At 47.1% G+C, this 27351-nt stretch overlaps 1 protein-coding gene across 4 annotated transcripts in view; it reads right to left on the reverse strand.

Annotated features, from left to right (window-relative positions):
- itga7 (integrin, alpha 7) overlaps positions 1-27351 on the reverse strand; it is a 53247-nt gene that overhangs the window by 12619 nt on the left and 13277 nt on the right. For 3 of the 4 annotated variants that reach the window (XM_088915622.1, XM_088915613.1, XM_088915631.1), the window contains exons 2-18: positions 16928-17055; positions 16640-16719; positions 15848-16103; positions 12772-12879; positions 8625-8832; positions 7562-7755; positions 6947-7035; positions 6525-6652; positions 6305-6400; positions 5720-5781; positions 5028-5197; positions 4120-4266; positions 3527-3642; positions 2381-2564; positions 2190-2273; positions 981-1060; positions 272-349 (exon numbers count right to left, since the gene is read on the reverse strand). In XM_088915622.1, coding sequence (XP_088771748.1) covers positions 272-349; positions 981-1060; positions 2190-2273; positions 2381-2564; positions 3527-3642; positions 4120-4266; positions 5028-5197; positions 5720-5781; positions 6305-6400; positions 6525-6652; positions 6947-7035; positions 7562-7755; positions 8625-8832; positions 12772-12879; positions 15848-16103; positions 16640-16719; positions 16928-17055 — 2208 coding nt within the window. Of the gene's footprint in view, positions 1-271; positions 350-980; positions 1061-2189; positions 2274-2380; positions 2565-3526; positions 3643-4119; positions 4267-5027; positions 5198-5719; positions 5782-6304; positions 6401-6524; positions 6653-6946; positions 7036-7561; positions 7756-8624; positions 8833-12771; positions 12880-13334; positions 13467-15847; positions 16104-16639; positions 16720-16927; positions 17056-27351 lie in introns of all 4 variants that reach the window. The other variant, XM_088915640.1, reaches the window with a different exon arrangement.

Here is a 27351-nt window from a genome sequence, read left to right on the forward strand (position 1 = left end):
AAAAGACATTTATTTTGTCAATGTAAATACGAAGGCAATGCTCTGCCCTTCATTTAAAACACCCATGATAAGTAAAACCCAGGAGTCTATGGTCACAGCTGAATCATGCTCTACGTGAGAACTGCGCGCTCTATTTCTAAGGCCACAGTGCAGTGGATTAGCAAGCGAGCCCTGTGTTGCTGGGGCAGAGGGTTTATGCCTTGACAACCTGAAGAACTGCTGTGACGTCTACTGTACATTAGCCAGGGGCTTGTAGAAACAACTCACTTACCCAGTGACTGACAGGGGGAGCTCTATCACTACTTTTGCTCGGGCCTTAATGGGTTTCAAGTCAGGCTGCTCGCTTATACTGGAGGAGGAAACACAGAGTGACACACTACACAGGAGGGCACAGTCAGCACATCCCCAAAAAACACAGACTGAAGAAGACAGTAATATAATGACAATTGTACTACAATGCACACGGTAATATCCACAAGTCCTTTTGACATAGTAATTGCCACTGAGCAAACCTCTATTGGTGCAAAGTGGAAATCACACACTGAGCTACAACTACAACTAGAATTACAATACACCAAGTAACAACCAGACCATTACAGCAATATCTGTGGGCAGAAGTGATGAGTCCACTTCCAGCAAAATCAAATCCCAGTGGAATTTAAAAGCAACACGTTGACCCACACAGAGAGGACTACACGCTGAAAGAGCCTAATTTCTTTTCAGCGGCTCCCAAAACTCCAAACACAGGAGGGTTTAAAAGAGAGCTTTTGCCTCTTGTGTCATGCAGCTGAAAAGCAGCTACACTGGTCCACCCTGTGACGTAGGCGCTGCTTCTTCGGCTGTATTAAACAGCTGTTAGCAGATGGCAATGATAAACACACACATAATGGCCAACCCTGAACCCAGCTCTCTTCACTGTGCACCAGTGCAGCGGACGCACTTTGACCCAGGACTGCAGTGACACGGGCAGCAGCACTCACGTGGCCAGCTGTAGCGTGACGGACAGGTCGGTGGTTTCTATGGTGATGCCTGACGTGCTCAGGATTAGGTAGAAGGTCAGCTGGGAGGCGCAGAGAGAGATATATCAATTCTGTGTTAGGGTGTGGGAAGAGATACAGGCTTACGAAAAGGGAGAGGAAAAAAACATCAGAAGAGTCACGGTGGACAGGAGCTCGTTTTTTCTATTTCTCTCTAGTCACACACCCAAGACCAAACCTCCCACGTAATCATTCTTGTTGTCTTCATGTTGCACTACAATTAACACACAATGTGTATTGTCAGTCGGAGCTTGTCTGCACTAGAGGAATAGGTGTATATGCCAGCAGCCATATCACCCCGCAACTCACAACTGGCAGCCACACTGAAGCTCAGCAGGTGTGAGCCTGGTCAGTACCTGGATGGGAGACCTCCTGGGAAAAACTAAGGTTGCTGCTGGAAAAGGTGTTAGTGGGGCCAGCAGGGGCCGCTCACCCTGTGGTCTGTGTGGTCCTAATGCCCCAGTATAGCGACGGGGACACTATACTATAAACAGGCGCCGTCCTTCGGATGAGACATAAAACTGAGGTCCTGACTCTCTGTGGTCATTAAAACTCCCTGGGCGTTTCTCGAAAAGAGTAGGGGTGTAACCCCGGCGTCCTGGCCAAATTTCCCATTGGCCCTTACCAATCACGGCCTCCTAATAATCCCCATCTCTGAGCTGGCTTCATTACTCTGCTCTCCTCCCCACTGATAGCTGGTGTGTGGTGAGCGTTCTGGCGCACTATGGCTGCCGTCACATCATCCAGGTGGGGCTGCACACTGGGGGTGATGGTGGAGGGGAGTTACCTGTAAAGCGCTTTGAGTGGAGTGGCCAGAAAAGAGCTACATAAGTGTAAGCAATTATTAATTATTATTATTATATGTAGACTGCTAAGGCATCTTGGGAGAGCACCTGGAAAATAATGGCTAAAATCCCACAACTGTGTTTCGGTGGGGGAAAAAACCTTCTGTACACCCACAACATCTCCTCTTGCTGCATATGTTGATTGAAATTCTTTCAACCACTTTTCTGATAATCCTCCCTATTAATAAACAGACTCATAAAGCCTGGACATGATGCAGCTCTGTTCCAGAAAGCTCCTCTGGTGAGATGGTTTGGCAGTGCTGTGTCTTTCACACCGCGGGTGGCGCTGTTAGGGTGACTGGGTTACCTCCGCCCCTCTCTTCAGTGGGTTCCCCAGCTCGCACTCTGCCCGGGAGCCGTTCTGATTGGCTTGGCACACCAGCTGCTTGTCCTACACAGAGGGAAAACACAGCCGATCAAAACTACTGTGAACCGGATTTGTGTCTAACTGACGCTGTTGTCGGCAGCCGGGGAACGCATGCGTGTGACAGCGGGCACCTGGGGGCCGCGGAACCCAGAATAGGACAGGGTGTCAGGCAGCGCCACCAGCAGCTGGGCTGCGTGGGCGTCATCTCCGTCGTCCTGGGGGCGGCGGGGGTCAGAGGGCAGGTTGGTGACTTTGACTTCCAAAGCCACGGCCTTCTGGTTTGACAGTGAGAAGACTTGCATGTCGTCGTCATCCCTGCTCATATAGAAGGAGAAGCAAAGGTGAGCACCCGCCCACAAACGGCACCGAAATGCCTTGAAAATGAAAAATAATTTTTATTGAACTTGAAATTTACAATTTCAACCCCCCCCCCCCATTCAATTCCCCGCACTTAATTACCAATTATTAATCAATTCTGCTTCCCTCTGAAATTCTTTTAGGGATCAGGCCTGTGCACACTGCCTGAAAGCTGTGCACACTGCCCCACATGTATCAGATGCATGGCAAACAGAGGTTATTCCAGCTGCCCCAGGTTCACCCAGCCCTGGTGTTTTAAGCCAGGTGTGGCATCCTGGAATGACGGAGCCCAGCTGGCGATGTCTATCCTGCACGTGAATGAGCAAGCTGCAAGCCTGCAGCTGACCAGGATTTCAGCAGGGGCTTTGGCTAACTTATTTCGTCCCAGCCCTATGGGGAACCCCTGTCTAAGACACGACCCTATCACGCCCCACACTCTCCCTCACAAAGGGCGTTGCATTCCCAAAACCACAGTTTCACAATCTCATTCCTAATTGAACCCATCACATTCCCACATGCACTAGATTCCACAAATTCTCCTTTCAGTATTTAAACTTCACTCACACACCTACCCATGCTCACTATTGAGAAGCCTCCAGTAGTATTCTCTTGCGCGCGTTTCTAAGCCTTTTGACTGATCTCCTGGTACCTAATCTTTGCTCCTGCCTTTTGACCACGCCTTTTGGATTTCATTTTTGGATTGTCTTTTGGATTTCTCTCGTTGCCTCCCTAATCGACCTAGCCCCTGGATTTCGTCTTTTGGATTGTCCCTGTGCTACTCCGCATTCTGTGGGATTCACGGTTACGCATTAGGATCCTCCTGTTCTACCGGTTGGTTTCCTGACAGACCCAGGCTTAAGCGCGCCAGTGTGGTCCTGCAATCCGGGGGCGTGTCTTGACTGCAGCGATACGGCACTCACCGAGGCAGAGGGGCGAAGGCGTCCGCTGGTGCCGGCCGAGTCCCGAACCGATACGAGAGCTGCAGGTTGCTTTGGCAGATCTTGTCCTCCCCACAGCCCTCTCGCAGGAAATTCACCTGCAGCCGGAAGGAAAGAGACGCGTGGGCAGAAAGGCTGTGTTACAGACGAGGGGGAAATCTCCGGAATCTAAAGGACAGAAATTCCCTTTGGTGCTTGTTTTGCTACAAATCCTGTAACAAGGATTAGGGTTAGGGTCGGGCAAACAAGGATTTTTAATGAAACCCAAATGAAAACACAACAAAAACTGGGCAGAAACATCTACCCATCCAAGGATGAGATTGTCATCTTTTCTTGCTTCATATCTTGCAGTGTGCTCTTTATGATTTTCCATTTGTACGGTCTTCGGCTAAGGCTGTGATCCCCCGTTTTATTTAATAGTGACTAAAAAAGCACCTTAGTGCATGCTGTTCATTGTTCAATGTGAGAAAAGGAAATGGGGTCAGTATTTGGGTACGCTACAGTGAGATAAGTCTGGCACTGATGACAGAGGGAAAAGGGAAGCCCTCCTGGTGAGGCATGGAGAGAGCACTGACCTCTGTCTGCAGAGTGTTGGACGTGGCGGTACTCAGCACTGGCAGCAGTGGCCCCAGCTGGCCAGAGGGCACGTTGGAGAGCCTCGCCCGCTTGATGGAGTGAGTGACGGAAATGGAGATGGGCCGCAGCTTGTCTCGCAAGGTGTCCTGCCGGATGGGAAAAGACACAGGGTAAGAAGGGGTGGAGGGGGGCAGCGATGGCCAGTGATGGAGATTGAGAGATGTCATTTCTTTAAGGAGCTCAGGAAAAGAACATTACAGTGTATTTTAGCTAGCAGCCATATCACCTGCAACTCACAACGGGTGTGAGCCTGGTTAGTACCTGGATTAGAGACCTCCTGGGAAAAACTAAGGTTGCTGCTGGAAGAGGTGTCAGTGGGGCCAGCAGGGGGCGCTCACCCTGCAGTCTGTGTGGGTCTTAATGCCCCAGTATAGTTAAGGGGAGGCCCTATACTGTAAAAAGGCGCCGTCCTTCGGATGAGACATTAAACCAAGGAACTGACTCTCTGTGGTCATTAAAAATCCCAGGGCATTTTTCGAAAATTTCCCCCTGGCCTTTACCAATCATGGCCCCCTAATATACCCCCTTTAATGAATTGGCTTCATCACTCTGTTCTCCTTCCCACTGATAGCTGGTGTGTGGTGAGCGTACTGGTGCACTATGGCTGCCGTCACATAATCCAGGTGGGGCTGCACACTGGTGGTGGTGGAGGGGATCCCCATTACCTGTAAAGCGCTTTGAGTGGAGTGTCCAGAAAAGCACTATATAAGTGTAAGGATCATTATTATTTGTCTAAATGATATCCAGAACAGTGGACCCTGTGGCGCAGGAGTTGATTTCAGATCTTACTGGAATGCTGAGCGAGTGACACCGGTGAGTGGCAGGTGGCACAGGTGTGCCCTCCTACCTGCAGCTGGAAGGTGGCCATCTGGCAGGAGGTGCGAAGCTGCCCCCGGAGATCCACCTCCACCGAGTGCTGGTACTCGGGTTCTGCCCCCGTGCGCCCCAGGAAGTTGACGCGGTGAGGGAGTCCCAGCTTCCTGCGTTCCGTGTCTGCCTCAAACAGCACTCCCAGAGCTGAGCAGGAAGAGAGAGAGAGGGAGCATCCGAGAGTCAGGACAGGAGAGGTAGAGAGAGAGCATCCAAGAGTCAGGACAGGGAAGGAGAGAGAGCATCCGAGAGCCAGGACAGGAGAGGGACAGAGAGAGCATCCGAGAGTCAGGACAGGGAAGGGGAAAGAAAATCCGAGAGACAGGACAGGAAATGAGAGAGAGCATCTGACAATCAAGACAGGGGAGAGAGAGCATCTAACAATCAGGACAGGGAAGAGAGAGAGAGTTTCTGAGAGTCCGGACAGGGGAGAAGAGAGAGATGATGATGAAGCAAAAGGGAGAGGAGGAGAGAAAAGGAAGAAGGACAGAAACCAAGAGATAGCGTGACAGAGGAATTTAACAGAGCAGAATTGACACCTTACTCCAATAAGAACAGCACAGAACAGCTTTCTTTCCATCACACTAAAGATGTTGCAGAAAGCCCACAATCCACAGATACTTGATAATACCCAGGGGACAAACTGGAGAGGATGAGGAGGGTACTCACTGATGTGTGGACTGTATGTTTGAGGATGTGCCATATACTCAAAGCAAGCCTCTACCTCCACGCTGTGGAAACACAAGCACAACCGAAAAACAGCTCAATACAAATTCAGCAATGATACCAGTTACTCAAAGCGCTGAAGTTCTGTTAACAGACAAACGTGTTACAGAGGTGTTCCCAGCCACAAAACATTCATTTAGAATATGGCAATTCCTTCTGTGTAAGGGGATTACTGCTGTTACTTGTCATAGAGGAACATCCTTCCTTTGTTCTTAGTCCTCAATACTGCTTGAAAACCATGCACCACTACAATAAGACACTGGGAAGTTATTTATGACACTAAGAGCAGAACAGGGCTTGAAGAAACCAAGCATTCCTGCAAATACACACCTATGAGACTGTCAGCACTGAACTAGCATTGCACCTTCTCTTGCTAGAGCAAAAACGACCAGATGGTTTTAAGACATGCAAACAAACCGGAAGCTTGTTTGAATTGCTACAGTATGGGAGTCTCTCTTCTGAAACAGGCTGCAAGACAACCACTTTGCCATCAACTGGTCTGTGTGGCAAGGGCCTGCACTCACTCACCACACCCCATCTCTGCCCTTGCAGTTGCTCTGCTCCAGGTCGATGTTCTGGGGCTTGATGGTAACCTGCCGGGCCACATGGATCACGGGGCGAGACCTGGGGGTGGTAGGGATGGGTTAAAGGCTTAAAGAATGGAAATGGAAACTTGGTGGCTTCTTAGGGAGTGAGTGGGGGGCGGGGGATGAGCTCCCAATGAGACAGACCACTGAAGGGGTCTCACCTGTAGAGGACAACCTGATCCCCAAGGGAGCCCACTGCTAGGTCAGGGTAAGAGTTCCCATCAATGTCCAGACCCCCCGAAATTGAGTATCCGAAACGCCTGACCCCTACGCCCACACCGTCCAGCACCTGGGCCCAGACAGAGAGAGAGGTGTGTGAGAGAGACCGCGAATGAGGACACACAACAACCTAATTAGCAAAAACATCCATCTTTTGTGGTAGAACTGACAACTGCATCATTTAAAGCAATTAAGCAATATTTTCCTGCGGGAAAAAAGATATTCTTATATCTAAAGAAACAGCTCTCCTTTTCTGGTTGTGAATGCTGCAGGCTGAAAGTTGCTATTGCTGATCAAGGTTCTGAAAGGCGCCGCAACCGTTCTAAGTAGATCATGAGGTCACACAGTTTCAGCTCCCACTGACCTGGGCAGGTGAGGTGATGATGCCAGAGGAGCTCCCACGGTAGATGAACACTTTGCCATCGCCATCAAATGGGGCTCCAACTGCAATATCTGGATAGAGATAAAACTTTCTTTAAATGAGTTGTGCCAACAGTGATCCCTACCAGCCACATACAGCGTACCATATTGCACCTTTTAGGGGGATTCTTACTTAGAGATGTTCAGTCATGATCCCACAGATGGCAGAGTCGCTCACAGATACCACATGTCTGAAGCTGTGGCTCCTCTCTTACTGAGCAGGATCACTACTATAGGGTAAAACTAACCTGTCTCGTGGCTGTCTAAACCCAGCTCACGTTCCCTATGAAGCACCGGTGAACCATCCAACACTTCGTAGATTCGGCTGCGCAGTGAGAGGAAGATCCGACATCAAAAGATCGGAAAGCGGCGGCACTATGAACGCTTGGCCGCCACAAACTAGTTATTCCTACGGTAGTGTTTCTGACGCTGCTTACATCCCCAAAAGAAGGATCAGTGTAACCCACTGTCAAGCATAAACTGACAGCTCTTTTATAGCAGAGGGCCTCTGTCTCCACTGCAGACACAAGGAATAGTAAGACTCCCATGGCGGTCTGACCTCCATAGCCATCTTGGTCCAGATCGCCCACGCTGCTGACGGTCAGACCGAACATGGAGTTGTAGGTCCCGTTGAGCCGCGTTGGCCTGGCCCATTCCCAGCGCCCAGCAGGGTTGAGGTACACGTACACTGCACCCCCGATTTCTGCCTTCCGGTCAAAGTAGTTGGGGGCCCCCACTATCAGGTCCACCCATCTGGGGAGGAGAGAGGGAGAGGGGAAAGGGAAGGTGGCTAAGTGTGGCCAGCTGTTACCCCTGTACATAGGGGAACATCAAACTGTCACACCGATCAAAGTTTTTCAGTTATTCGAGGCGCCATCTTAGGTGGACATCCTCCATGATCAAGCTGCAGATGCCTATGACAGAATAAGGCTTTTTGTTCATGGTTGACATCTCAGCGCTACAGTCCTCTTTCCTGAAATTGTCATTACGGTTGTTTCTGATCCCAGCTTTGGATACACAAACCCTCCTTAGTTTTATTACAAGAAATGGGAAAACACCACGGAAAAGACTGATGAAGCCCAGGAGGCTTCTCTCTTACTGAGCACAATCACTACTCTTATGACCCTTACACAAGCCTCCATTATGAACTGAAGATTGTCCTTGCAGACTACCAGTGACTGAACTCGAGGCTGACAGTGCTGTGTGTGCAGGATCTTGAACAGCTGTGCTCCAAATTCCAGATATGCCAATACGGATGAAGATCAGTCTCTCAAAATGAGCTCACAATTGCAGTTAAATCACCAAAGCTCATTTCCAGTTACCGATTTTTCCTGCACTATAACATCTTCAGGAATTGTTTGTGTCTCAACCGAGAGGGATAAAACATATGTAAAGGACACTCAGCTCTTTTTACATGGCCGATCATACAAAATCATATTTTGTTCCCTGTACATCCTCTACAAACTGTCTTTGCTTTCACAATGCACTTACATGACGTTCTCATGACTGAACAAACCTCCCCAAGCCTGGACTGTGATCCTAGTGCAATGCAGAGGCACTGGTAATGATAGTTTTTGTACAAATTGAAACTCTTGGCAGCCCTGAGGGGTAGAGAGCCTCACCCGTCACTGTTCAGGTCGGCCACGGCAACAGAGTACCCGAAGGAGGACGCCAGCTCCTCGCCCCACAGGATGTGCATGGGCACGAGCCGGTAGACATTGTCCTTGAGCAGCAGCACCACGGCGCCTGTGTGGTTGGCACGGGGTGCCCCTGCCACAAAGGTCAGCTCTGACTTGCTGGTGATGCCCTTGGAGGAGTCTACTGAGAACCCTGTGGGGTGAAGGGGTGAGGTGACATCGTCAGGACCAGGAGAGGCATGTGTGCTTCACACCAGGTAACCTGGCACTGACAGGCTATTCCTACCGCTTGCTCTTCACACCTACCTTGTTCCACGGTGCCAGCTGTCTTGTGTTGCTCATGCACGTTTGTATGAGTTTATTATATAAGTATACAGACGCAGAAATAGAGAATGTGTTGCACTTATTCGTATCTCAACCAGCAGCCAGCACCATACAATGTTCTCTCTGAGCAAATCATCTGAATGACTTGTGCCACCCACAGAAAGCTTAGGGCCATCAACCTAGAGCACAGCATTGGTGACCTCAGGGTGGGAATCAGATGCTCAAAATCAAATCTGAAAATCTGAGCTAGTGTAGGTGGACTTTGAGTGCAAAATTACCTTCAGACCATATCCAGGTTTCAATTGATTCTTCACTTTGGAATACGTTATAGAATTTAGAAACTGAGGAGGATTTTCGGTATTGGTTGCCAGGGAGTTAGCCAGTGTGTGAACGAAGCGTGGAAAGGCAGTCTTTCAATGCTGTGTGCGAATTTCAGTGTGTTTTGGTACATGCACATACACTTGCAGCTATACCGCCTTGAAGCCTGACCTCGTCAAATCTCGGAGGCTTGAACAAAGCTGGGTCTCAGCAAAGGAAAGCCGGGTGTGTGTTTGAATTCGGTGGCACTAGTGACAGGGCATGGGTTAGGGCACCTTGCTGAGGATGTTTCCATTTATCAGAGGAAAGATTAAACCGAGGTCCTAGTGAGACTGAGGAATGAAAGATCCCACAGAACTGCAGAGAAAGGGGAGGGTCTTAACCTCTTTGTTACAGCCAAATATAAAGTTCACACATGGCAGACTGCAGTCACTTCCACCGAAGGAATTTTAGTCCCATTAATACCCGTCGGCCATGTGCTAATGGTACTGTATCACCACGAAAAGGGAATTCAGGCCACTTCTTATCAGCATTTGTAAGCATTTGTAAGCATTTGTAAGATTCATCCTGCTCTTTGGACAGAGTGTTATTGTAAACACAGAAGCCCTATTGTTTGCATTTCTGTTTTATCTGAGATAAAAGACTACTTCTATGCTTAGACCTCTGTGTGAAAATGCTTGCTCTCTTAAGCAAAAGGCTAAGGCTCAACAATCAGAGCTAACAATCTGAGGGATACATGATTATTTCCCTGTTTTAGCCACCAGGGGACTCCGGCTGCATGTGTCCATATGTGTGATCCTCTGAAAAGTACTGTATGTGGTTGAGGTCAGGCAAATAGCTGCTGTAAAGTTCGAGTCTGGTGACTGGATTCAGGCAGCTGTGAAAACAATGATTTATTAGTTTATTTGTTCATAATGAGCAAACCAATCATGCAAATTAAATATCCACCAAAGAACAACCAGCATGCAGGTAGATGCCAGGGCAACGGGAGAGGGAGGGCAGGCTACAGCAGCTTGAGCTGTCATGCATAAGCGACACAGGAACAGATGGACACATGGAAGAATGCATATTGGGCTGATCCAGGGTGGCAGGTGTGGGACTCAAGGCTGGATAACAGCTGTCCGCAGCAGACCTATAGAACAGTAGAAATGTCAGCCTTCGGCTTGACCTTCTGTGTCAGTCCATACTGGAATCAAGCTAGATCAAGCTAACAGCCATGGATATGTTAGGGTGTACTCTGATTTGTGCTCAGTTTTATACTGACATGATGTCAAACCTCTTCCTTTGAATTTGGAAAAGCCCTGTAATACAGTAGAATGTATAACAATAACTCCCTTTCTGAACTTAACTGATTTTGAATTGGTTTAGCGTATTTAAACATTAATTATACACGCCTTGCTGAGTTTCCGGTCATGTCACACTACACAGTCAATTAATCTCACAGCCTTCCGTAACACAGCCATTGTAAAGCACTCCTCAGGATGTTTCATCTTTAATACTGAAGTGCCCCAACCTTGACTAAAGAAACATTTTCCACCCCTGGTCCTAAATATTTGTTCTAACTGTTCTGCACAAGCTTACACCCACCTTTTCCACATTTTGAATTTTCATGTGTACACACTAACCTATTCGTCAAAGGGCAAGCTTTTATTGTGCAGAACATGTATTCGCTGTTCAAGTGTGATCTTGGTGTGTTTTGTGAGCTACTTAGTTTTCTACAACAGTTCAGCACTGCACCCTCTATTTGGTGACAATAGGACGGGGTGAACAACCACTGACTTTTAAATCAGAAGAATAAAGCGTCTTCGGTATTAAACACCCAGGACAGGGGCGGACAGTGAATTCAATGGAAATGGATCGATGCCATCACGTGAACGCATACCATATAAACTGTGCATTGGTGTCACCATCAATGGAAACATGCGAGTTAAAGAGCACTGGAGGTGAAGGCCGAGTGGCCGAATTTGGGCTAGGAAGAGCATTCCGAGAGCACATCCAAATGCAACATCTTCAGGGCTGTTAAGCTACTGCAGTGAATGATGAGGACTCGGTTATCTTATTAACAAGCCTGTTACAGCACAGGGGAGTCTACACACAACTGGGTAACTTCACTGATGCAAAGAACCTAAGACAATTTCAAGCCAGCTTTCTAAGTGTGACATGGTATATATCACTATGAGCAGCGGCAGCAAGCCTAGTGTGACTCTGGGAAAATCAGGAAGATAGGGTCACATCTGAATACACCGTCTCAAACAGAGGAAGCCGCAGCCACCCACGTAATGCAAGACGCACGTTTTTTCTTTTCATCTTTTCATCTTTCGCAAATCGAAACGGAAAGAGTAGCTTCCGCTGCCGACGGACAAGCGGAGTCGCATCCTGGCACATCCTGGCACAGACGACGGGGGAAGTTTAAGAGGATGGAGTCTGTCCCTTTCCTGCCTTTGAGGGCAGTTAGACTTGTCCCGGTAGCAAAGCCGTTCTCAGTCTTGATCCTGCCACCGAGGAACCTCCTGGCGACGCGGACACCCCGACACACACATGCAAGCCACCGACCGACAAGACGGAGACCCAGACAGACCGCCACTCTACCGCCGACTACAGCACGGATGCCCAGCTCTAACTCTCTGGCAGAGATCTCACCACCATTGCATCTCCCTGCCGGCACCGCCTTAATGCCTTGTGCTGCTCCAGGGCAGCACAACAATCACAGTACTGTTGCCTGCGAAGGTGTTAGAAACCTTGACGTTCCACTTGGAAGGCATGGCAACTCACCAGAAAGGATGGTGTTGCTGGGATACATAAGTTATCTGATAATAAATCTATTTATAGTCTTTCTAGAATCTGTTGTATCGTCCTAGATCCCTTTTCCCACCTTCTTGAATTGTGTTTAGCTTTATTTTAAGATTCTACAGTTTTATTCATGTTGGAAGACTTTCACTGGTTGTTTCAAATGTCCTTCCCCTGCTGAGAACTATAATGGAATTAAGAGTGAAATAATCTTCAACTGTTGTTAGGCAACATGCATTTCATCAAAGATAACCTGTCTCAAGTTTTAACAAAAGATTAAAATTTCGGTATACTGTGACAAATCCATGTGTCATGCAATAGAACTCTTATTGTGGGTGTTGACAAACACTGTCTCATCTTGTTTGGTTAGTTTTTGGCAAAGATGCTGTCCAGCAAAACACACTGTTCTCCCAATAAATACAATCCAGAATTACATATTCGTTTTTGCCACAGTGGGCAACAGCTCTAAGATCAGGAACTATTCTGATGGTTGTAGAAACTCCCACTGACAGTGAGTGGATTCTTTTAGTTCCCTAAGGAGACATGTGCTGCAATGGTGGTGGGCTCCTGAGAATGAGTTAGAAAGAGCTTCTGTTCTAAACAGACACTGGTAGAGCACAGGGGAGGGAGGGTGGATGGGTAGGGTAGGGGAATAGTCTAGTATAGGGGACCTGTTCTGACAAGGCCTCCTCCTCCTACAGACCTAAGTAGCTATTCTGAGCTACGTCCTCAAAGGTGGTGGCGCGCCCTGACGGCTCCAGGGTTTTGTAAACCAGCGTTTCCTCGACTGGGCTGGTCATAAACAGGAGCCCTGGGCCCCGGCGAGAGACAGCAACAGAGAGAGAGAAAGACAGAGAGAGAAAGGGAGAGGGAGAGGGGGTGCATGTGAGAAAAACTCCTCTAGGATTGTGACTTCAAGCGGGCATCAGGGTGGGTACTTACGCCAACCTCTGGGGCATCCAAGGGGGCTGAGAGCTGTCACCCGGGGTCCTGATAAGCTACTTGAACCCAAGGCCACAACATATAACTACAATACAACCTTCTGACTATATAAGGAGACAGGCCCTTGATGGCGTTTGAGTCTCCTGACTCTTTTAGGTTTTTGTTTCTGATGGATAGCCATGTTTTCTGGAACTAAGAAGGGATCCCATCCTGGAGAATATTAGGGAGTCCCGGTCACAGGTGTGAGTCCCAGAACAGCTCTCAGTCCCCTGGCTGGCCTCTCAACCGTCTGGTGCCCGGTGCCAATGGCAGGCAAGCCCGTACCCAAGTAGCTGTTATAGGGCACTGGGATCAGACTTTCGTCTTGTTTTTTCTCATCTGCCACCTCGTAAGGCCCATCGTCAAAGAAATCCAGATAGAGCATGGACTGGTTGAGGAGCTGAACCCGCAGCTCACCTGAAACACAGAGGAATGAGAAAACAGCACACAGACACCCACACTCTACACACAGCACGCACACACATTCTCTACACACAGCACGCTAACACACACTATCCTCTACACACAGCACACAGACACCCACACTCTACACACAGCACGCACACACGTTCTCTACACACAGCACGCTAACACACACTATCCTCTACACACAGCACACAGACACCCACACTCTACACACAGCACGCACACACGTTCTCTACACACAGCACGCTAACACACACTATCCTCTACACACAGCACACAGACACCCACACTCTACACACAGCACGCACACACGTTCTCTACACACAACACGCTAACACACACTATCCTCTACACACAGCACACAGACACCCACACTCTACACACAGCACGCACACACATTCTCTACACACAGCACGCTAACACACACTATCCTCTACACACAGCACGCACACACATTCTATATACACAGCACGCTAACACACAGCACTCTAACACACAGTCCTCTACATACAGCATGTTAACACACAGTCCTCTACACACAGCACACTAACACACACATTCTCTACACACAGCATGCTAACACACAGCACACTAACACACACATTCTCTACACACAGCACGCTAACACTCACATTCTCTACACACAGCATGCTAACACACAGCACACTAACACACACATTTTCTACACACAGCACGCGAACACACAGTCCTCTACACACAGCACACAGACACCCACACTCTACACACAGCACACACACACATTCTCTACACACAGCACGCTAACACACACTATCCTGCACACACACACATTCTCTACACACAGCACGCTAACACACACTATCCTCTACACACAGCACACAGACACCCACACTCTACACACAGCACGCACACACATTCTCTACACACAGCACGCTAACACACTATCCTCTACACACAGCACACAGACACCCACACTCTACACACAGCACGCACACACATTCTCTACACACAACACGCTAACACACACTATCCTCTACACACAGCACACAGACACCCACACTCTACACACAGCACGCACACACATTCTCTACACACAGCACGCTAACACACACTATCCTCTACACACAGCACACAGATACCCACACTCTACACACAGCACGCACACACGTTCTCTACACACAGCACGCCAACACACACAGTCCTCTACACACAGCACGGTAACACACAGTCCTCTACACACAGCAGGAACACACATTCTCTACACACAGCACGCACACACATTCTCTACACAGCACGCCAACACACACAGTCCTCTACAACCAGCACGCTAACATACACAGTCCTCTACACACAGCACACTAACACACACATTCTCTACACACAGCACGCTAACACACACAGTCCTCCACACACAGCAGGAACACACACAGTCCTCTACACAGAGCAGGAACACACACTCATTCAACTACACACATGGCACAGTGTTACACGTGACTCAGCCATCAAGCAGTTGAAATCACTGCAGATGGGAGAGGCTGGAGTGGCTAGTATTTTTCATTATGGGTATTTCCACACTATCCAGTGATTAACGTCTTTGTTTTGCAGCCCCTTCAGTCTCTCTCAACTGCACTTCCAATGTCCTATATGCAAACACACTAACCCACTGAAAGGAAATGGTAAAAAAAAGCCTTTTGGTTGTTCTAGTTAAGCTCTTAATTTGGACAATATTACTGCCTCAAGACAACAGAGCATTCGTGCTTGGCAGTGCCTGATGTGAAATTAAACTGTGAGGCTGATGATACAGTGAATTATGAGACCATAAATGCTTTTACTATAATGCTTTTGCCTCAGTCACGAAAGCATGCGGAGATGTGACTGGATGGCTAGGCTTGTCAAGCCCTCTAGCCTGCCACTGTCCAGCAGGTGTCCCTGTAACCCCAGAAGATCCATCTGGAAAACAGCAGATGGAACGGCTGCAGCTGCACACAACCTCAGGATGCTGCTGCTCAGGTTTGGTGCCTTAGTTTAGGATTCTGGAACCTCACCTGAAAACCTCATTAAGACAAAAAAAATCCATATTTCTCTACAGTGGCAGGTGAATGAAAAACACTACAAAGTGGGGAACAACACCTCGCATATCGGGGCCTTTCATGACTTAACGTGACCTTACAAACCTGTGCGAGTTTAAAAGTGTTTCTCTGCGATTTCTCCTTACAAGGATCAGTAAATAGACGTCTCACCCGAGCATGAAGAATTCAGAAGAGAAGCAAGTAGGACACCAGCTAGTCTGATGGTTGTGGAATTGTGCAAGCAAGCCTAAGCACGTTTATGCAAGAGCTCTGCACTTCCCAGGTCGCAGAACGGCAGTCGTGCGCCCTGCTCGCGGGCTTTACCTTTCCAGTTGTAGGTGCCCGGCGCCCCGAACAGGATGTAGTTCGTATCGGGGGTGAAGCTGGCGGACATGCCCTGCTGGCAGAAGCCGAACTGCTCGTGGCCCTGGGGCCGCCCCTCGCAGAACTTCCACTCCCCGCCGTCCAGGTCGTCCTGCTCCGTGAGGTCCTCGCTCAGCATGTAGCAGCGGCCGATGGGGTCCCGCGTCTCCTGCTGCCGCCGCACCCACTGCCGCAGCTCGTACAGGTGGGCGCAGGTCTGGCCGGGAGGAGACACCCTTTTAAATCCCGAGAATACGGTGTCGTGTGGCAACAGGGTCCTGGCTGCCCTGGGGCAAAAGGGTTCATCTCTGGAGCTGCAGGAAGGCCTCACACAAACAGGGTAAAGGAAGTGGATCTCCGCAGTGCTGCAGAGATCTGGTTCCTTTCAATAAAGGAGGCAACGAAGGTGACTGTTCAAAATCCTGGCGTTTATAAAGGCAACCCAGGGCTACTTTAGGACCAACTGCAGAATAGGACCCCAATGGCAAAGGTGGAAGCTAAGCAGAAGAACATTGAACACGGGCATCAGGAAACATGTCTTTACACAAAGGGAGGCGGATGTTGGGAGCAAGCAAGCTTGCCAAATTTTTTAAATTCCCTGGGATCCTTCACAAATTGGCTGGACAAGATCCTAGGATGGAGAAGCCACAAACAATCATAGGGACAAGGTGAGCCGAACGGCCTCTTCCCATTTGCAATCCAGGTTTTACTTTGCGATAGATGGGAATGTACGGAAGGACTGATTGAGCTCACCACCACTTTCCCGCCTATCCCCTGGCTCTTCACGGTGACGCCCAGCCACTGGTTCGCCTTGCTCTCGTGATCTGGACTCACTGGGGGCGACAGGAGCGGGTACACACGGCTCCGATTAACAAAAACAAGTATTCATCTCGCCAACTAAACAGGCCGACAAAACGTGAGGATAGTTGTGTAGATTAAAGTTGTTAACACTCGCTCCTCTCGATTCTAACTGTTCAAAAAGAGATACAGTAAAAAAGCCAGACGAGCCGCCCGACTCGTTTCATTCTAACTCGGCCTCACCTCCTTTATCGATGTCCACTCGCACGCAGTCCCACTCCTCGGCTGTGATCGGGCACTGGTAAAGTGCCCCTGTTCGAACATCATGCTGGGGCTGGAACCCACGGGCCTGTGGTGCCCCCACCAGGATCCTGGAGAAACAGCATCCACACTGGGGTTAAAGGTCAGACTCTAGGGGGGGGGGAGGTTAACTTCCTCTCTGCACACATAAACCCAGGCTCTGATTAACTGCTTGTGTATTGTTAACATTTCTTCTTATGTTGCCTGTGAGCCTTTATAAATCATCCTCTACTCAATTTCCTGCTCGACATGCTATTCCGACAAACAGCCTTTTGGCCTGGACTTCTCAGTCAGTGCCATGCTGAAACACTTCTTCCCATTTCCTCCGATTCTGCCAGATTCGCCAGCGCAGTAGGGCACGTTCTGGCTTCTGTCGAGAAGTGGCTGGATGAGATCCTTGTCAATCAATTCGTGAATAAAAATAAAACGAGCTTGGACAGTCCAAAAGGGCCTCCACTTGTTTGTGAGTGTTCTTATGTTTTTGAAACTTATAATCGGAGGAAAAGGGTTGCTCGAAATGGTTATTGGATACTTGCATCCCCATTTCCGTTTGACAAGAAACGTCTGTACAAAACTGCAGAGTCAGTCTATGTATGTCAGTAATTCATTTAGTACCCATCAGATACTCCATCAGTCAGCTGCAAGTGAACGGAACTGAGATTACATAGGCTTGAGACAAAGTGGGATAAATGGTACTCCCGGTACTGCTGATAAACAGCTTTCCATCGCTGAGACCTTTTTGGGGCAGTGTTTTGCAGAGCCCTGCAGGGGTTAAGAGCAGAGGTGCTGGGGGTTAGAGTGGATTCCACTCTGACACACACACAGCAGTCTATTGTCACCCAGAGCTGGTATTTCAGCTAGCAGCCCTGCGATCTGCCTTATTTGGACTGGCTGGCTCTTCATGGGGGCTATTTAAAACAGCAAGGAGAGCCACATTCCAGCCAGCCTTCTCAGCCATGACAGAGCCCAGGAAAAAAAAAGAGTGAGGAGGGAGGGCTGCATCTTAAAGAGGAATCCAGAGCTACCAGCTTTATCACCGTCAGCCACTTTCCTGCCCCACCCATACTGTACCTGGAGATGCTGAACTGTTTGCTTTTGTTGGAATTGATAAAGGGTGGATTTCAATAGAACTGGAAGTGTGCTGTCATTATTTTTACTCCTTGTAATGACACTTGTATTGTAGGTATTGTCAATAACTGTTAACACACAATCATTTGAACAACTTAAACACTTGAGGCCTTTTGACCTAACCAGCCCATTTGGCAGCTGGCTGTTAACTAATAAAAGGACCAACTGTAGGAGGCTAGATGGGTCAAATGGTTCCCTCTTTAACAATTCTTGTGATCATCAGCCGACTTGCCAAGAGAATGTATATTTATCACTGATGTCTTCCTTTATAAAGCTTTTTTTTGTAAAGCAGTAACTTGAAATATTTATTAAGAAAAGCTAGATTTTCCTTACTGTGTGACCCTATGAATCCTCTCCCTGGATGTCGGTCACCCTGTGTAACACTGCGTTATGTCCACCACGTCTGAGTTCTGACTGCATCATCATTATTTCTTAGTGTCTTGACGGTACAGCAGAAGTAGTGCAGCTTCATGTGCACTGATGAGCAAACCAGCAGCCCAGCAAGAAGCAAAACAATATCCCTGCCTGTTTCCTTTCCTGAATATGATCAGCAGTTTTGACAGCATAAAAAGCGAACAAAATTCTTATAGACAAGTTGTGGGATTTGTCTTTGTTCTCACAGTGGGTTTTGGTACACAAGAGGACAAGAGGAAGAGACGAGTCATTTCAAAGTCTGAAGGACCTTTCAGGCTTCACTGAGGTTATGACCCTAAATCAGTGAACAGTGTATTAATACAGAGGTCCACAATACTGAACTGAACATCACCCTCTATTTAAGTCTCACTAACAAGCTGCAAAGAGGGTGATCTGTTTGTTAAGAATATAAATAGAGGAGAAGCAAGAATGTAAAACACAAGTTCTAATGTACTGACAGAGAATGAATAACTTGGAACTATGGGCTCAGTATCAGACTATTTTTGTGATGTGTCACCAAAATTAAAATATAGCCTTATCAAGTTGGAACTTTATTGTGCAGGGATGGTTGCTACATTAAAAGCCTTAAATCTTCATTTTTTTGTTGAATTCATAATTCATTTATTGCTTTAAAACACAGCATTGGCATTAAACGTTAACACTGCATTTGACACAGCCCGTCGCTAAGTTTGAAGAGAAAAAACGAACGACAACTGCAAACCACGAGCGTTTTTCTGTGAGCCTTTGCATTTCCTAACCCCATTTCTGCGGCCTCTCTCTGCCGAAGGCTTGAAGGCCTTAAGGGACATTCGGAGATGTCGTGCAGGGAAAAGGGACGGAGAGCGTGGAGGGGAGAGCAGGCCAAAGCCCAGCTGGAAGATGGAAGGGGTTCCCAGGCGCTCGAGAAGGGCCGTGCCAGACGGCGTGTCCGGTAGGTAATCGGTGGTCTTCACCCCGACGCCCCGTTCGGACAACCTGCCCGCAGCTGCCGGCTCCTATTGTTGTAGCTGTGCGGTTTGCCAGGTTATGAGTCAGTGAAGTGGGGAACTGGTGTGGGGCTGTGGTGGGGGAGAGACAGCTGTCGACTTGCCCCCCTTTCCCCTCGCCCCATCAAAGATGAACGCCAGATCTTAACAGCTGTTCCTTTAAGAGCCTCTCTTTCCCTCTCGATCGCTGTCCTTTCCCACCTCCTCTCTCAGTGGCGTCATGCATAACCAATGTATTATTCACATGGGAACTAGCTACCGAAGCCCTGTACAATACCTCAGACTTGCTGCTCACTGTACTTTACAGAACTACAACTGACCGCGATCCATCTTGACCTGAACGGTCCTGCAACCTTTTCCAATTAAAAATGTCTCTAATGTGTTTGTGCATCATGAGTGGTGATGATAGAGAAAGCTTTGCAAAAGAGCTGTTCAGCTGGATGGACATCACAGGAGATGACAAGTGCACGCATTTAACATCAAAAGACTTCTAGGGACTGAAGTAGAAGCTCCCGTTTACCTATCCTGACATGTTAGCCAGGAGAATCAATCACTGTGGGTTTCGAGAAGATGGTGTACACAGGCTTTTAGGTGTGCAGTATTGGTGGAGAAAAATGAAAGCTCGAAGGATCTTGAGTAATCCAGTACAGGGTTTACTGACAGCTTGAGGGGGGGGTCTGGGTGGGCTCCAAGTGTGACATTAACTCACCCTGTTCTCTGCTTGATACCCCCCTCCTCCCCACACACACTAGAGGGCAGGTGGTGTGCAGCATGCGCTGGGCTGCTGAGCTGGTATGTATCAGGACTATGTGGGCATGCTGGTAGCAGGCCCACTAACCCAAATGAGTTATTCAAAACACTCATCCAGGCGTGCCTCAAAACAATTAAACAGTCTGCCCACATTCCCAAGCAATCACCTGGCCCTACAGCCCCAGGGAACCAGGGAACTTAAGTATAGCTAAACTTTACTGATACTATAGGAAGACCTGAATAAAAAGACACGATTAGTACTACTTGCTTGCTGACCATTTTTGAGCTTGGAATTTTCTGTGCTTTGATGTTGACATCACTGATTCTAATTTTCTGTTTTAAAGTGCAGTAAAGCATTCAAATGCAGTGGTTTCTTCCTAATCCCAGCCAGTAAAAGCCTCGATTAGTTATTTATTAGTTCTGATTGCAAAGAGCACAGTGAGAGAAATTGACTACTGAATCATACTTATTTCAAGGAATAATACATAAAACAGTACCTGAAGTATTAAATAAGGACCATTTCCCCTTATCTTGGCTACTGATCCCAGTGCAGTTTTAAACTTAATATCCATTAAAATATGAAAACTATGGGGAAACTGAACCTATTTAGCGTCTCAAAGCACATGCACTCTCCTTTAATGGTGAATTTTTCAGAACTGTGTCTAAGTAAGAACTCCAGCCAAGCTTCCCCCACAGTTCCAGACTGGTCAGAAAAGCCCCCCCTACTTCCACCACCACCACCCACTATGTGAGAGGCCGGAATAGTGAGACAGCCGTGCGCTGAGTGTGAGGGTGACAGGCCCCAGAGGAATGCCCAGCCCATGCCAACTGGTGGCACTCCTGCCAGCTCAGGGCAGTGCGAAGGAGTTCACACTGCAGGACAGCGAACACAGCCAGAGGACCGGCTTGCATGTCATCAGCGGAGATCACTCCCCTCCACAGGAAGTTAAGGCTGCTAAGGTTTCCTCTTTGGTTTGCTCTCAAGTTTTTCACAACTCGCGTCCTGGCCACCCAGCTAATAATTTATTTTCAACTCTCCGCTGCTCTACACTACCTCTGAAACACGCGGGACCTAAAACGACTGCGGAAATTATTTGTTGCCCACTCTCCTGCATGCCAAGAGGGTTTTATCACCTGGAATGGACTCTCACACAAGCCATGGGTATCTAAATGACACTTGGACCAAGCTAACACAAGCAGGATTGTAAAAGGTGGAATAACCTTTGGGAGAACCTAAAATATATTCATTTTCATTTCTCAGATAAAAAAAAAGAAGTAAATGAAAGATGCTATTCTAAGAATCTAATATAAGAAGCACATTGTCTTTTATTCATGAGAATGCAATCATGGCAATAGCTCAACAGATTGCCATTCCTGGTGTATACATTATATGTTCTATATCCATCCAGTGTCCCCAAAAACTTAAAAAATAAACTGGGGCTACAGAAAATAAACTGGCCTTCTGTCTCATTTACTTTGCACAGAGTCCACGTATTCCACTAATTGGGGAATCAGGGGACACAAGTCCAATCTATGTGGATGTGCATTTAAAACTAAGAAAAGGAGACACTTTACCCAAAGGTTTGTGGGAGTATGGAACAAGCTATGCAGTTGTGATATCCAAGCCAATACCCTGGCTTACATGTACTGTACATTTATTCATTTGGCAGACGACTTTACCCATTTACCCATGAAAGTGACTTACAAAACCTGACCAAGATGCAAAGGGTGCATATAACAGCAGCTGCTTTCAAGAAAGGGCTGGATGAGACAGATGGATCAATTAGCTACTGACTGCCAAAACAAGGTGTTAAAGGGGCTCCTCTCGCCAGTAACCTTTTTTAATTCTTACAACCAGATTCAACAAGGCTGTATGTAAGCATACAAATAAGACTGAGCATTTCTTTAATTTTTTCAGAATGAAAATGACAGTACTCAGCAACCCTTTATTGTATGAAGAGGTTAGAAAATGGAGGAATAGAAATCAATAGTAAAGGAAAATAGAATGTTTAGTTATTCAGTCACTCCCTCCTGCTTTGAGATACATGCTGGATTCTTAACAATACTCCGGCTTCAGGTCACCAGATAACAACCCTGAACAACCCGGCTCAGTGGAATGGTAGCAATCTGTCACCTGGGGAGAGTTAGGTCCTTCTGTCACACTTTCGCTCACCTGGTAAGACCCACATCACATGGAGACAAGGGCCTTGGGCCTCTTCGGGCAAGGTCTGGCTCAACTGGACTTGCACGCTGATCACCAAAGGTCACCCGCCCTGCCTCCGTCAAAGTGACATGTGTCTCTCCCCTAGTGCCATCCAGGCACATTTACTTTTACAGTCTCATTTACTACCATTTAGCATGTCTCTTCAAAGGACAGTGCTGTACCCATCCCCCCCCCCTCCAAGTGAGAGGGGTAGTATAAAGTAAGCGCTTTACAGGTAATGGGGACTCCCCTCCACCACCACCTATGTGCAGCCCCACCTGGATGACGTGACAGCAGCCAGAGTGCTCCAGTACTCTCACCACACACCAGCTCTCAGTGGGGAGGTGAACAAAGTGATGAAGCCAGTTCAGAGATGGGGATTCATGATGGGAGGTCATGATTGGTAAAGGTCAGGGGGAAATTTGGCCAGGACACCAGGCTAACACCCCTATCTTTTGGAGAATTCTGGGATTTTTAATGACAGTGGAGAGTCAGGACTTCAGTTGTACATCTCATCTGTAGAACAGCACCTTTTCTTTTACAGTATTTTTTCTGTCCCCATCACTATACTGGGGCATTAAGACCCACACAGACTGCAGGGTGAGTGCCCGCTACTGGTCCCACTAATTTCTTCCAGCAAAAACCTTAGCTTTTCCAGGAGGACTTCCAGCCAGATACTGACCAGGCTCACCCCTGCTGAGCTCAGTGGGCTTCCAGCTGCGAGCTGCAGGGTGACATCTGGCAGGGGTCCATTGAGAGGCTTCCACCATTATTTCCATCAACCCAAATTCTCCTTCTCATCATTCTCTTCAAGTGCCAGCTGGAGAGTTTGTTGCTGTCTCAGCATCTGTCTCAGGAGATCCTGCCCTTATCTCGCCTCTCAACCCGACGCCATTCGTGTCTTACAGAAGACATGCTTCTGGCTTAAGTTACTTCTGTTATGGCTACCGTTGGACCAATGAAATCGGATGTTTGCACTAATAGCTTTCCCCTTCATGCTATCTGTAGCTCCCCGAAACAGAAACTCCAGTAAAGCCCATAGTGACAGTTGTTTTTTTCTTTTTGTTTTCAATAGAAAGTCATGCTGCGATTGCTGCTGAAACCCTACACTGCCCACCTCCAGGGGTGGGATTTTTAATTTTAAGTGGTGACAATGGGAGAAGGAAAGTAGATATTTGAGAATATTAAAAGTATTTTTACACTGCAGTTCTAGTTAATGTGCAGTTAATTTGCAGTTCACTAACTCTACCTAAATGGGGAGCAAGCCTGAATAGGTGATACAGTATATCACATTATATTTCACCTTCAATGTTCCACAACCCTAGTTTTGCTTCCAAAAAACAGAAACCAGTTACATCAAGTAAGGAATGTATTTTTTAATCAGTCATGGATAGGGCATCTACTCCTGAAGCAATATTTCTATCTCAGTAATCTCATTTTACAAAGTTCTGCAGTGGAATGCTAATAGATGATGATAAAAATGCTTTCTCTTATCTCAATTAAGCAATTGAGTCCATTAAGCGAATGGCCTGGACTCACTTTGTGTTTCATCAAGATTAATCAGTCTGTGGCTTTACCATGAAGACAAGCAAACAAAGCCCATGTTGTACAGTCCAATGTCATTGGCAATTAGAGCATCCCCATTCAAAATTTATATTCCATTTTAAAACAACCCACCACCCCCAAAAGATATCATTCTAGCTACAGAAAATCAGACAAATAAATTGATCCGGAAAATGGGACCTTCAAACTCTACCCAGGAGGCTGTGCATGTAAAGCACAGCTAAGGCACAAAGGCAAAATGTCAGTGCTTTATTATCACTGCTGTTGGCCTTTTTCTGATCAGCAAGCATTCGTCAGATGGATTATTAATATCAAGATGCCTAAGGTAGATTAGGCGGGACTGTTTGAGGAGAACAGGCCGAAGATGTCTGGGTCAAGGGTCACAAAGGTTTGTAACTGTCCGTACGGATTCCTGAAAGCAGCTGCTACCAGATTTGTCACAACGCTTCAAATAAAAATGCGGTGAAGCGTTTCTATCTCAACCTCTAAGAAGACATACATCATGAGATGTCAAACCCTCTCTGATTCACATTAATCACAAAGAACATCACTTTCTATTTATGTAGCCATACAGGACCTTCTTCACAGACTAACCAGCCAGGCATACAAGGTGGAAATTATCTACTCCTCTTGTCTTTTGGGGGATAGAGGACCCTAGGAAAAACAGTGAAAAGGTTGTGGTGGTTTTGAGATACTCCTGTAGTAACTATTACATACAAGGAAAATAATCACAGGTGTTCTACAACAAGTAAAGGAATACTACAGAATGTCTTGTAGAAAACGTCTACAACAGCATATTATAGGAATACTGCTTCTCTTTTAAATTACTGTAGGTACAAAGTATCATAAAAACATTCTAAAATGTCCTGTGGAAACCTACTGAACTTGATATGAAAGGAACTGCTGTTCCCAAGCTAAACCCAAGTAATCACTGACTACAAGTTCCATGGCAGAAACTTATAAGTTATAAACCTGACCTACAGTAACTATAGCCTATCCTATTGTTCAATGTAATAGTAGGTATACCAGTGCCAATACGACTGTACACCTGTGGTTTTTAGGGAAAAAAACTTCCTTTCTTCTCTTTTCAGCATGGAATAAACCTTTACTTGTTTAACCCAGTGTGCCTGAATTATTACTCTTTTCAACAAAACTGTGCCAAAGAGCAAAGAACTCACAAACCATACCTACCACACTGTCATATTCTACATTAAATCTTGGGGTTATGATTATCTAATTTACATGTTTATTAATCTGCTTGGTCATTGCCTGATATTTCTCTGTTTTTGTAATCCCCTGTTTTTAATAATAGGGGATATCTGTGGCAGTACAATCCCAGGAATGATCCCCTGTTTTAATGGGGGATATTCAAGTCTGAAAATGACCTCAAAATTAATTGGGCATCATCAAGTTCTATAGTCAGGAAGCATCAGGCCTCAACAAAAAGCCTGATTTTACTTTAACATGAAATTGGAGCTGCATATTTCCTAATAAAATGGTCCCTGTAATTAAGCATATCTAGGTGGACATCAGCACGTAAGAGTGCAAGAATGAACAGCCGTGTTAAACCACCGCAGTGTTTTAAAAAGTACTAGATTATAACAAAACAGACAGTCCTATTTTGTGTGCTAAACAGGGAACACAGTGAGACCTTGATCGGAAATGCTGCTGTGGCAGCATCTGGCATGAAAATCCTCACAACAGTTTGGCAACTATCTGACAACATGTGGGATGAACTGGGCGCCTGGCCATAAATTATTCATTGTTGGATCTTTGCTTTTTATTTTAAAAAAATGTACAGTTTGGTGAAGAGGTGGTTGAATTTCCAAGCTTGTGGAAGTCAATTCGTTTTCATGTTGTGTTGCAGTCATGCTAAGAGCTATGTGTCGACACAGCCCGTTTTCGTAATGTGCGCAGAGTAGGTGCATGGTGACACCTAAACAGCATGTCTCCAGCAGACACTGTTAAAGATCCCATCACAGCTCTGCTTTGGGGTTAACGAATTTTTATTTTGACCGAGGGGCAGAGCCGGAAGGTGGAGAAAATCAGTAGCATCAGACCAAAAAAACATTAGCAGTTGCTTCCAATCTAATCTAAATTCATGAGCCGGCAGCTGTTGGAGATCAATTCTATCTGCCCCCCTGACTCCCAGCTCTTTCTCTGTCTAGCATCTCGCCCCCTCCCTTATCTCTTTCCTCCCTTGTCTGCCCTGGAGTAATGAATCTCTTCTCTTCTCTCTCACAGGGTTAACTTGTTGGTGTTGCTCCTCCATGATCCCAGGAGGGTTTGCTGTGGGCAGACTGGCTCTTATGGGAGATGTGAAGGAGTCCTGAATATTGCAGTCTGGAGGAAAACACTCATCACAGCACCCTGGGTCTGTACTGTAGCCTTCTGAAGAAAGAGCACGCAACATTGGCATCACAGAGTGAAAGTGCAGCCAAAGGCATTGACATATTTCTGCAGAAAAGGTAATATATAAAAATGGGAATTTTAAAGGTGGCCATTGAGAACGAATGAGAACTTTCAACCTATGTTAGGAGGTCTAGCTTTGTAAAAGTAATCTGTCAACATTTAAACTTCTTTGATTTGATTTAGATTTATTTATAAATAACATGAAAGTTCAGAGAGCGGAAAATGCATTCTGTTCCTTGCTACTTTATGACTTGTCATCTGATGCAGAAAGACGCTTCGCACAGTCCTGTTAGTCAGCTGGAGCACATTAAAGCCTGGGCTGGCCAGCACCAGCAGCCTCACTTGGCACCTCATCTCCAAGCCTTGCCTGAAATTCGAGTGTCACAGAAAAGCACTCGAGGTCAACAGCCAGGTCTCACAGCCAGCTTTCCTTTTAGATGATGTCCCTTTCCAAAGGCTCACTTCCCTTCTTTCCAGCACACACAGAGGAAATGTGCAGGTCTGAAACTTGTCCAAGCAATTCCGTAGCCTTTCCAAAGGCACCTCCGTCCTCTTGGGCGAGAGACACTCAAAGCAGCCTTTTTCGGTACTGTGGCCACTTGGAACAGGTCTGCAGGCAAGCGACCTCCCCAGGCTTCCTGCCTCTGTCCACGCTGAGGAGTGATAATGGAATCAGTTCTCCAGCTGACGTGCATCTTGCCTACTCCCCCTGACACTCTCTGCGCTGTGTCACAGGCCACTGATAAATACATTCGCACCAGCTAATAACTAGCACTCCCACAGCTGCTCAAATTAGCTCCGACAGAACCCCCCAAGCACACAGGCATTTTCAGTCTCTTTTTTTCAATTAGAACTACAATATGGGAATGTGACCCACTGAGAGTTACAACACAGGGCTGTGTACTGCAGAT

The sequence above is a fragment of the Atractosteus spatula genome, chromosome 1, assembly GCF_055471065.1.
Source record: "Atractosteus spatula isolate fAtrSpa1 chromosome 1, fAtrSpa1.hap1, whole genome shotgun sequence".
In the NCBI taxonomy this organism is placed as follows: Eukaryota; Metazoa; Chordata; class Actinopteri; order Semionotiformes; family Lepisosteidae; genus Atractosteus; species Atractosteus spatula.